The 12,502-nt window shown below is 45.7% G+C and overlaps 1 protein-coding gene across 1 annotated transcript; it reads left to right on the top strand.

Moving 5' to 3' along the window:
- Window positions 1-668: 668 nt before the first annotated feature.
- Window positions 669-6,507, top strand: LOC101951688 (up-regulator of cell proliferation-like). The gene has a single exon (XM_065591234.1). The coding sequence runs from the start codon at window positions 792-794 to the stop codon at window positions 5,484-5,486; it is 4,695 nt and encodes a 1,564-aa protein (XP_065447306.1). The 5' UTR covers window positions 669-791; the 3' UTR covers window positions 5,487-6,507.
- Window positions 6,508-12,502: the final 5,995 nt, after the last annotated feature.

The following is a 12,502-nucleotide window of genomic DNA, read 5'->3' as shown; positions in this document are numbered from 1 at the left end:
TGCCTGAAGGACTGCATATGAGCAGAGTTGGATGAATTATTGATTTTTTTTTTTTTTGGTTTGGTGGCAGTTCCAAAAAAACATTTTTTAAATAAAATTTGGTTAGCATTAAACTAAATCTATTTTTTTTTTTAAATTTGGTGACTCAAAAAAGTTAATTTGGGGCCTGCTCCACAGCAAGATTTCAAACTTGGCTTTCCCACATCCACTGGGCTACATGTTATGGAAGGACTGGGGGGAGGGAACAGCAGCACCACCTCCTTCTTCTCCTCTGGCCATTTTATGAATGGCTGAAACTACTCATGTCAAATTTGCAATAAGAACGAGGAGTACTTGTGGCACCTTAGAGACTAACAAATTTATTTGGGCATAAGCTTTCATGGGCTAAAACCCACTTCATCAGATGCATGGAGTGGAAAATACAGTAGGAAGATATATATATATATATATATATATATATACACACAGAGAACACGAAAAGATGGGGGTTGCCATACCAACTCTAACGAGACAAATCAATTAAGGTCGGCTATTATCAGCAGAAGAGAAAAAATGTTTGTAGTCGTAATCAGGATGGCCCATTTCAAACAGTTGACAAGAAAGTGTGAGTAACAGTAGGGGGAAAATTAGCAGGGGGAAATAGTTTTTAGTTCGTGTAATGACCCATCCACCCAGTCTTTATTCAAGCCTAATTGATGGTGTCCAGTTTGAAAATTAATTAATTTTCCCCCTTGTATCTCCTTTCTGTAGAGAGACAAAAAGCCCTTCAGTACATTGAATCAAAGCTAAATATGCAGAAATACAGACGCAGGAAACTAAAGCTGAGAGATGTCCTGGAAATCACCCAAGAAAGTGTAAAGAACTGGACTCCCCAGACAACAGGAGATTTACCGTGGCATTTCCTGAGGAAGCTCATGGCTCTGAATGGGACAGCGAGGAACACAAGCCTTGAGCACAGGCCACCTGGTGATCAAACACTCATTATGGACAAAGAGGAGCTGGGTATTCATGCAGATTTTTTTTTTCTCATTGACACAGACACCAGTGATTCTCTGAACCCCCTCGATGTTCTCTGTGCCGTTCTGCTTTGCTCAGACAGTTTCCTACAGCAGGAGATCCTGTCCAAAATGTCCATGTGCCAGTTTGCCCTCCCTCTGCTGCTACCTGCCCTCGACACCCCCAAGGGCACCCTAATGCTGTGGGCCATGAGGGACATTGTGAGGAAGTGGAGGCCGCACTCCCTGGCAGAGAGCAGAGGGTTCAGGGAGGAGAGCCTGGTGCTCACAGCAATGCCAACCATTTCCTTTGTGCGGTTGGGGAGCTGCAGCTTCTCCAAGTCCAAACTCCTCAATGAGGTTCTCACCCCCTCCCAGCAGCACCACGATTTCTTCATCCATCGGGACATGGAGTCTGGGAACGTCCCTCGGGAAATCGCAGATGGGCTGGTCGAGATTTCCTGGTATTTCCCTGCTGGGAAGGAGAATTCAAATCTTTTCCCAGAGCCCGTCGCGGTTACAAACCTGCGTGGAGACATTGAGTCCCACTGGCTGCAGTTCAGCTTTTTAACAGAGATCTCCTCAGCAGTGTTCATTGTTACTGAGAGTATTAGTGAGAGACAGTACGCGCTGTTATCATCTCTGCAGGGATCAGCCACTAAATACTACTTCATTTTTAATAATCAGGCTGCGACATCCAAGGAAACACTGGCATTCCTGAACAAGTTGGCCCCAGTCCTGAAACTGAACAACTCATGTGTGCTGCAGAAAAGACGTGCCACAAATCAAGCGGCATATGTAAAAGTTCTGCAGTCTGCAATAGCAGCTATAATGAAGTCTTCTCCCAAGAGAGTGAGTATAGAAGCCGTGGCTGAGACTGCACGTCAGTTAGGCATCCAGGTAGATGAGGATAATAAGAAATGTCAGCATGCTGGTGAATATGCCAAGGAAATCACTGTACACATAAAAGATGTGGCAAAGTACAAGAGGGAAAAGCTGAGACTCCAGGGGGAGACCTGGAAAAACTTGGCTGAAGTGGAAAAGGAGCTGTGCCAAATGAGAAATCAAGGGGACATCCCTCTGGAGAAATACAAGTCTCAACTGAAAGAGAAATTAATGGATTTACGTGTTCAGCAGAATAAACATGACCTGACTGACGGTTTGATTACATTTATTACTGGACTAGGCCGACTGCCTCCCGAGGAGACACATTACTTCCTGAAATGGATGAAGTTTGACCTGGATCACATTGCTCGGGAGAATCTTTCTAAACTACGGGATCAATATAAAGAGAAATGCAAAAACTCAAAAGATGACCCCAAAATGTTTGCAGAGTTAGACAAGTTAATCTCTGCCAGTTCCTTAGGGGTGGAGCATTTCATGCGCGAGTTGGGGCAGTTCTATGAGGCTGAACACACAATGGTGAAGGAAGGTAAAATAGCAGAAAGCCAAAGGCAATTCACCCATCTCCCAGGCATAGCAGCTGACCTGATGCTGGAAGGGTTTCCCATGGAGCTGATCGATGGAGATGTATCCAACATCCCACTGCAGTGGGTAACAGATGTTCTAACACATCTCAATAACAAACTAGGGGGTAGATCCAGAATGTTGGTTCTAACGGTGCTGGGAGTGCAGAGCACTGGGAAATCCACCCTCCTCAACACCATGTTCGGCCTGCAGTTTGCAGTGAGCAGTGGCCGATGTACGCGAGGAGCCTTCATGTCCCTCATTAAAGTGGCAGAGAACTTTCAGCAGGAGCTGGGCTGTGATTTCATCCTGGTGATAGACACAGAAGGCTTGAAAGCCCCTGAACTGGCCAAGCCGGAGGACAGTTACCAACATTACAATGAGCTGGCCACACTGGTGATTGGACTGAGTGACATAATGATCATTAACATGGCCATGGAGAACGCCACTGAAATGAAGGATATTCTGCAAACTGTGGTCCATGCCTTCCTCAGAATGGAAGAAATAGGGCAAAAACCCAACTGCCAATTTGTACATCAGAATGTCAGTGATGTGTCTGCGCATGAACAAAAGATGTGGGACAGGAATCACCTCCTAGAGCAGCTGAATGAAATGACCATAGCTGCAGCTAGGATGGAAAAGCAATGTAAAAAAGTGAATTTTTCATGTATTATGGACTATGATGCAGAGAAACACAATTGGTACATCCCTGGGCTGTGGCACGGAGTCCCTCCCATGGCTCCAGTGAACATGGGATACAGTGAGAGTGTGTGTGAGCTAAAGAAATACCTGTTTGATTTGATAAAGCGACGGTCACATAATAGAGCCCCTAAGGACATTCCCCAGTTTGTCAAATGGGTGGAGAGCCTGTGGAATGCTGTAAAACACGAGAACTTCATCTTCAGTTTCAGAAACAGCCTTGTAGCTGAAGCCTATAACCAGCTGTCTATGAAGTATTCCGAGTGGGAATGTCATTTCCGCAAAGAGATACATCTCTGGGTATCTGAAAAGGAAACTGTCATTCAGAATCAGACATTAGAGAAACTACAGGCTGGTGCCTTATCCATGTTGAAAAATGAGGCATGGGAAAAACTGCAGCACGAGAAACAAAAAGTTTTGGATAATTTACAAGATTATTTTGAAAGTGGAATTTCTAATCTGCACCTGATAGAAAAGTACAGAGAAGATTTTATCAGGAGTGCAAACTGCCTCAAAAATGAACTTAAGAGCTACTCCGAGAACAAGTGCGAGGAAGCAATTCGAATTCGAAAAGACCAGATCAAGACAGAAAATATCCAGACCTCATACATGCAGCTAATTGAAAGGAAAGTTGACAGGGTCTTGGATGAATGTAGGAACAAAAAACATAAACTAGAGCATGAGGAACTGAAATTAGAATTTGAAAACATGTGGAGAGAAACACTGTCAGAGTTGAAGTTCAGCAGTTTACAGAAACGTGAAATTTATCGAGAGATGGATTCCCAGTTGAGAAAGGACCTGGCAAATCGAGGGAGTGCCGTCAGGCAGAAGCTACAGGAATCAGGTAGTTTGTTGTTTCATGGAATTGACAATTTCAAACTGAAAAAGGAGTATCTAGATTCAGCATGGATCAAAACTATGAAAAAACTGTTGTTCATAGGGGAATGTGAAACAGCTGTTCACACAGAAGAACTTGCTAAATCCTTAATAGATGAGGGTAAAAGATACACTGAAGAAAAGATAAATTCCAAAGTGGACTATGATGAAATCTATTGCACAGAATTGTTGAACATAATCAACAAAAGGCTCCAACAGGAGGATGTTAAAAAACTTGGCACTACTGCTTGCTTTGAAGTTGACCTGAAAATTCATATTTTGGGGGAGGCAGCTTGGAGCTTTCAGAAGATGCATGAAGATTTTATTAAACAAAATGATCCTCAGTGTCATTTAGAGAAACTGAAACCTCTGTATTTCTCCACATTTACTGACCTGTATTTGGAAAAAGATGAGAACCAAACAAGGGCCAGGGATTTCTGTGATCAATGTCTCAAACCCGCCTTGGTGGATTATATCAACAAAAGACTAGGAACAGAGATAGTAGATGACATTCTCAGCAAGGCAGAGTCCGTTGAATATGGCAGCCGGACCTTTTTCCAGTTCATTGTACAGAAAAAGCTTCTGGAGGAGATGGACTTGGATAACTATGTGAAATATATTAAATACTATAAAGAATTTGTCAAAACCTGGATTCAGAGACGTATTATGGATCATTACAGGGAGACTAAGCGTTTGGGAGAGTTGGAGAAAAAGATTCTATCTACAATAGTAAAGAAAGTGAGGGAAGTTCTGGAAAGCTCCAAAAATGAAAAAAATACCACAGCCTTAGCATTTTTAAACAACTTTTGTGAAGCGCTGCAGCAGGACCTAGTCATTTCCAAGCACAACTTAGTTGGGATACAGTTTAAAAACACAGCAAAAACAGGCCAGTTTTGTGCTAATATTCAAACCTTTCTTCTGGATCTGGAACAAGAAATCTTATCCCAATTTGGTGGTTTGGATATTCACACCAAACTCTCCAATCTGTCATTAAAACCCCAGGATGAAATCTTCAAGCGAGTGTTTGGCTGTGGGAAGCAGTGTCCATTTTGTAAAGTCCCCTGTGAAGCAGGAGGCAGTGACCACAAGGAGCATTTTGCATCTGTGCATCGGCCACAAGGATTATGCAGTTACAGGGATCTTGATACACAAAAACTTGTCTATGATATATGCTCATCTAAAGTGGTTTCTGAGAACCCATTCCGAAATTTAGACACAAAAGGGAAATTTCATCCCTACAAAGATTATCGCGTCTATTACCCAGACTGGCGCATTCAGGCAGATCCCAGCATTGAGGCTTCTGATTACTGGAAGTTTGTTTTTCAGAAGTTCAATCACCAGTTAGCTAAACGTTATAATGCTAAGCCAGCAGATCTCCCAAGAGACTGGGGAAAAATAACTGAAACACGGGCACTGGAGGGCCTAAAGGAAGCCTTTAACATGAAATAAAAACATGGTGAGAGCCTGCTGAAATGAATGTTTTAAAACTTTCCTTAATTTTAAAAAATGGCAAGTTAAAAATATTCTGTATTGTATTTTTTTTAAGTCTCAGAACCTCATGTTCACTTCACAACTTCTAAGTGGAACTGACAGGTTTCTGACTTTTCATGTCACATGGCAACTTATGATACAATTGCAGACTGGCTGCTGTACAATTACTGCTAGGAACATAAGAACTGCCACACTTGACCAGAGCAGAGAGGACCATTTAGTCTACTATCCTGTCTCCGAGAGTGGCCAATACCAGATACTCCATAAAAAGGTTCCAGGAACCCCGAATGGACAATTGTGGAACTACAGAAGTTTCTTCCTAACAAATTATTAGATTTTAAGGCCAGCAGCAACCACAATAATCATCTTCTAGTCTGGCTTTCAGCATAACACCTGGCCAGAAAATTCCATTCAATAATTCCTGCTGTGGAGGAAATTATTCATCTATAGATGGTGAGAAGCAGCTCGTTATCAAACCAAGTAGTTTGTGGTTGAACTAAGAAGAGCAGATATTTTAGAAGGAAATCCAATTGCAATTTAAAGACCTCAAATAATGATGAATTTACCAATTCACTTCGGAAGCTGTTCCAGGTCAGTTACCCTGACTGTAAAAGCTGAATTTTATTTTCAATTAAAAATAAATTTAACTTCAATTTCCAGACATTGGATCTTGTTCTACATTTGTTTGCTAGACTCAAGAGGCTTCTCCTATCTGTTATTTTCTTCCTTAGTAGTTATAGACCATGATCAACCCTCTCTTTGTTAAGTAAATGCATTGAGCTCCAAGTCTCTCAGTATAAAGCAGGTTTTTTCAAACCTTGAATCATTCTTGCAGATCTTCCCTGAAACCTCTCCAATTTTCCAACACACGTTTTTTTAAACTATGGACACCAGAACTGGACACAATATCCCAGTAATGATCTCACCATTGGCATATACAGAAGTAATATCTTCCTAATCCTCCTTGATACTTCTTTGTTTATACATCTCAGCATAGGCGCCGACTTTCCCTCTGCCCGGTGGGTGCTAGACCCCCTCTGGCCCCACCCCTGCCTCTTCCCACCCCTGCCCTGCCCCCATCAACCCCCTTCCCCAAAGTTCCCGCCCCAACTCCCATGGAGTCAGAGCCTATGCATCTAGGATCATGTTAGACCTTCCCCAGACCCCACGTTCAACCACTTACTATCTTAGAGTGTGTCAGAGACTGATAGCAAGTTAAGGGAATGGGATGTGAAAATGGGATAAAAATTGGGGAGAAGATACTTTTTATCTGTTATGGAATGTTGGGTTGGCCATATTTACCATCGTTAATAGAAAGTCTCTCTTGAGTTGCTGGAACAGTCCCCAAGGGATGCAGCTAAACCGTAGTCCCAGAAGGAAGATTTTCTACGGTTAAAGAGGAAATAAAAGGATTAAATAAAAGAAAAATAGAGACATTGATTGAAATGTGTAGAGATAAAAATCATCAATAACAGCATTTCTGGCCCAAACTCTCTGCAGTCACCTCAGCCTAGGACCCCCTCTGCTCTCCCTACCCCTGTCCTTTCTCAACAGCTGGCCTGAGACCGTGGCTGGATGGGGAAGTGGCTCCCGCTAGTGTCCCCAGGGCAACACGCTTCTCTCTTCCCATCCCCTCTGACTATTGCTATCTCTGTCCCTGATATTTTAGTGTCACTCTCTTTTCCGTGTCTCTCCCCAGAGGCCACCCCTCATGGTCATCTGCACCAAATAGCCCCTGCCATCGCACCACCCAGTAATCCTCTTTCCCTGGAGCCTCACCACAATGTCCCTCCCGAAAAACAGAATCATTGGCAAATCCCCATATGTCCCTTGGCCCCATTCTCCTGGGTGGTTAATAAATACCCTGGACAGCACTTAGTGCCTTGTGGACACCCTGACTCCCTGCAGTGAATGAGCCCCTGCCTGAACCCAGAGAGGAGACCCCAGCTCTCACCCTGGGCTCCTGCAGCACCAGCGCAGAGCTGTCCCTACAGAGTAAATGAGAGACCCTGGGGGGGTTGGGACTCAGTCCTCCCCACCCTGAGCCTTGCTCCCCTTTATCCCAGTCTCTTCTACTCTGGGGGTCTCCCCTGGTCAGTAGCATGAGTGTTACTGGGGCTGTGTGACCCAGGGACTTCTTGGTGCCAACTGGCAGAGGACACAGGAGTGCATTAGGATTTCCGGGATCCCCTGGGCCTGGTATCTACATACTAGTTCACCAAAGCGTGTCATGCCAGGCCTCTACTGAAAGCCTGTGTCACACTGGTCATCTTAATCACTGTACAGATAACATGTAAGGAGTTATGTATATAGACTGAAAATTATGTTCCTAAGGTCTGTGACTTGGGACCGGTGAGAAAAGGTGAAAACCAGGTTTCTTTCAGACAAGAGATGTTTATCTGTCTATCTACATGTACAATGAGTATTATATGGTTCACAATGGGCACCATTTACAGGCTGAGCAAAACGTTAATCAAGTGCTCACAGAGTGTTCTGGACAGGAAAAGACAAGCAGCGGGAGTTGTCCTACAAGTGCACACAATGGAGTTTTGGACGATAACTGTAGATAAAGAGACAAACTCTGCATCTTCCCACTGAGGAGACAAGAGGAATGTGTGCTTGTCTCATGAATAGAAGATCACAGCCACACCTGATTGGAAGGATTTGGGGCTTTTGCTCTTATGACAGGACAATAGCCTATTCATCAAGTTTAGGCTCGAGTGTGCATGTCATGATTTTATATTATATGTAACCCTTTGTTTCTAATATTTCTACTTGTTATCATTTGAATCCCTGTGTTAAATAAACATACTTGCTTTCTGTGTGAACAAGTGTGAGTGCGGTGCATTAAATGGAGCTGTGTAGTGTGGTGTAACTGGTAAGATGCAGTTTGGGAACACTGGGTCTAGTAATTCTGCATGTCTGGTGAGTCAGGGGCTGGACACTCCAGGGCGATGCTCGAGGGTTGGTGGGTGCGTATCACTAACCTATACCGAGAGAGCAAGACCTGCAGAGGCCTAGAGGGGAGTGACCCCCTGGCACACACTGACTAGGCTTCCTCACGCGAAGTGCAGGTGGTAGCAAAGTGTCTCACGGCCCTGGGTATCCCTGGGAGGCATCACAGGAGAAGGGAATGGGACTGACCCAACCCCCCTGGTCTCTTGCCACCTCCAGTGGCTGCAATGGCCCCCCACCCTGGAGCAGTAGCAACCCAGTACTTTCATGGATGCTTGTTCGCCGGTTGCCCCCTTAGTCCTGTCAGCCGAGAACTGCTCCGCCTGAGGGGGTGGGGCAGCAGCTCCCCCGGGGCAGGGAATCAAGAGGGGGCTGAGGCTGCAGAGCGAACAGTCCTATCCTGAGAGCTCGCTGCCCAGGGCAGAGGGGCCAGCTGGGGCTGATGGGGGAGTGGCAGCTGCCAGGGCCAGGACCAGGGGCCTGGGAAAGGCCTGAGAAGTGCCCCCCCGAAACCCCCTTCACTAAATTCCCTCACGGACCCTGAGCTGCTCCTTCCCCCTGTACATTTCCCCCTCTCCTTCCCAGCCTCCTCTTGGCTCCCCCACATCTGCTGCCTTCTGAACTCTCTTCTCCCCTCTGATCCCTCCCAATCTCCCCCATCCCACAGGGCCCTTCCCCTCGACTCCCTGACTCCTGCCCCCTGCCCCTTCCCTTCCCCACAACCTTCTCTCAAATCTGCTTCTCTCCACCCTCTGGAATTCCCCCTTCCCTACCCATGTAAACTGTGTCCTCCCCCTCCATGGCCCTCGCCTAAATCCCCCCTCCTGTTCTTTACCCCTCCCCCTGAACTCCCTGCCCCTTTGTCCCCCCATTCCCCGTTGTGTCCTTGTGTCGGTTTAACTGTCACCTCATGCCGAGCTCCGCCCCCCTCAGGGCACCTAGGTCCTCATTAGCCTCAAGGGATGGGGGCTCATTTGCATAGAGGAGGCTGGAGAGCAGCCAATTAGGGACCAGCCTGAGTGCTTGGGGGGCTATAAAGGGCTCAGTAGATGGGGACCCTGCTCAGCGCTGTGCCTCTTTTGGGAGGCCTGGCTGCAGGGTGGGGAAGGGTCTGTGCCCAGCTCCACAGCAGGCAGGGCCCCAGGTGGTGGCTGCCCCACACAGATGCTGGGGTCTCAGTTTCTTCCTACAAGGGAGAATAAAGTAGTCGTTAAAGTTTGCATTAGAGTGTGAGTTTGTGAGAAGTTGGGTTGCATGCTGCTTTCAGTAACTGTTGGAGATCGAGTGTTGCAGTGTGTTATCAACAGTGCTGCAGATGATGTGAAGGTGGAAATGAATACTGGAGCCTTTCCATGCTTTAAAGGTTTTGTCTCTTGCAGAATTAACTATTGTTAAACAAAGTTTTCATTTGTGTTAATATATATTAGAAAGCAAATGGCTATATAGCTAAATGGTCAGGCAGGTGAATGAAGACAATTATTCATTAAATACCAATAATTTCTCTTCTGGCATTCTTATTGGGTCATTGAAACCCAGAGCAAGAGTGAGCCCCAGAGCCAGGGGAGAAAGATGATTTAAAACCAGAGAAGGAATCAGACACTCAGCCAACCTGGGAGCCAAAAAGGAAGATGGTGTGATGCTGGAGGGTTAGGCCAACTTTAGGCCTACGTATCAACTGAGAGTCTGTCAGACTTAATGCTGGTGAACTGTTGTTAAAATTGCAATCAAATATGTAGTATTTGGACTTTCCTAAATGCTGGTGAATGGATGGTTCTAATACTCATATGCTAATTCTGCATTTCTCATGTTAAGAGTAATATCTTAGCTTGGATGTTCCATAACTCTCACCTGGCTGGGACAAATCCCCCGCCAATAAGAGCCATCCATCCTTACTGAGACTATGGCTATGCTACAGAGTTTACCGCAGCACAGCTGCAGCATTGCTAGTGCCGGTGCTCTAACCCACTGGGAGAGAGCGCTCCTGTCGACTTAATTATTCCAACTACTGCGAACGTGGTAGCTATGTCGGCAGGAGAAGCTCCCCTGCTTTCACACTGGTGCTTAGGTCAGTGTAATTTACATCGCTTGGGGAGCGGCGGTGGCTTATTCACGCCCCTGAGCAACATAACTTATGCCGACCTAAGCTGTATGTGTACAGGGCCTGAGTTTCGCCCGTAGCAACAGCTACAGCCTTTAGGAGAGAGAGTGATCCATTGATACCCATTAAAAAGCGAAGTGCCTAGAGGAGCCACCTTGATTCTCAACACAGTAGGAAGAAACCAGTTTACAAGACAATGGAGAAGGGGAAATTCCAACCCAGAGATGAGTCAGGGATGACCTCACTAAAGAATTACCTTATGGATACCCCACCACCACCTTTTGCATCTGTGAGCCCGGGGGCCAGAACAGTCACATGGCAGGGAGTTTTGGAGATTGAAGGGAAAGCCTTATCAAGTATTGGAATGCATTATCGACAGCATTGTAGGAACTGTGATGATGGCAAGGAATACCAACTTTTCCCTTTACTTCTCACGCCCATGCATTGAAAGACAATTGGGCTGCACAGATGTCACAGAGCAGAAGTTGAAAACAATGGAATTGTACAGAATGGAATATACATACAAAAGAATAGAATTTTGCTAACCAAAATTGTTCAACTGGTAATGATGGAAAAGAAGGAACCCAGTTTAATTCAGGACTAGATCCCCAGGAGCAGCAAGCACTGTTATGGCCCACCTAGATGTGGGGCTTAGATAGCTTTCTGCTACCTGATCCTGGGCAGGGCCGGCTTTAGCAGGTGCGGGGCCCCACGTCGGGACGCGAATTGTCTCCCCTCCCTCCCCCGCCCCAACTCTGCCCCAGCTCTGCCCCCTCCCTGCCCCATTGGATCCCTCCCCAAATCCCCGCCCTGGCCCCACGTCTTCCCCAAGCACTCCTCACCCCTCCCTCCCAGGCTTGCGCTGATCAGCTGTATGGCAGCGCAAGTGCTGGAGGGAGGGGGGAGAAGCAGGACGCACCTTTTTTTTTTTTTTTTTCGCTCCGCCGGCAGCCCCAGACGTTGCGGGGCCCTCTTAGGCGCGGGGCCCCATTCCAGGGAATCGGACGAATCGGCTTAAAGCCAGCCCTGATCCTGGGAGCTATTACAGGCTGAATCATCCCCTCTGTCATACGTTAAAACAGCCTCTGCACAGCTCTAACTTGTCCTGGTGAATAACAGCTCCCAAGGAGCCAGCCACTCCACTGGTCAAGACAGCTGCAGCACATCACAGGCCCACCCTGCAATACCCCCTACACCAAGACAAGGAGGGGTTATGCCAGCTGAGAGTCTGGCCCCCGTCTTGCCAATACCAACTGTTCAAAAATCATATCAGGACCCCAAAATCATGAGATTGGCTTAAAAAGCTTTGATTTAAAAAACTAAAAACATTTGGATTCTTTCTATGCTGCTTCTGATTTTTGAGCCTTTAAGCTTTTCTTTCTCACAAAAGATTTCAAGCATTTCTCTGCAAATCTAAGGGCTAGAAAATTACTTTAAAAAAAATGAAAGTGAAGATTCTCTTGTAATCCCATGAGTCCAGGAGCTAGAGCCTTAATTAAAAATACCAAACATCAGGAGATGAATGATAAAATGGTGAGAGTGGGAAACACTACACAAGGCAGGATGAGTTTGGAGGCTGAAAGTTTATAAACAAACACACACACACACACATATATCTTACTTGTAAATTGAACATATATAAATCCATGGTGCCACTATATAAATCCATGGTTCTCCCATACCTGTGTGCAGTTCTGGTTTCCCCATCTCAAAAAAGATATTAGAAATGGAAAATGTACAGAGAAGGGCAACAAAAATGATTAAGGATTGGGAATAGCTTTTATCTGAGGTGACATTTAAAAGACTGGAATTGTTCGGTTTGGAAAAGAGATGACTAAGGGGAGAAATGATAGAGGCCTATAAAATCATGAATGGTGTGGGGAAAGTGAATAGGGAAGTGTTAGTTACCCTTTCACATAAC

Source organism: Chrysemys picta, chromosome 4, assembly GCF_011386835.1.
Source record: "Chrysemys picta bellii isolate R12L10 chromosome 4, ASM1138683v2, whole genome shotgun sequence".
Classification (NCBI taxonomy): Eukaryota; Metazoa; Chordata; order Testudines; family Emydidae; genus Chrysemys; species Chrysemys picta.
Note: the sequence above shows the minus strand (reverse complement) of the source record. Positions and strands in the feature narration are given on the sequence as shown.

What these genes read in the sequence shown, in the direction of transcription:
- LOC101951688 (XM_065591234.1), top strand. Translation starts at nt 792, where the DNA reads ATGCAGAAATACAGACGCAGGAAACTAAAGCTGAGAGATGTCCTGGAA.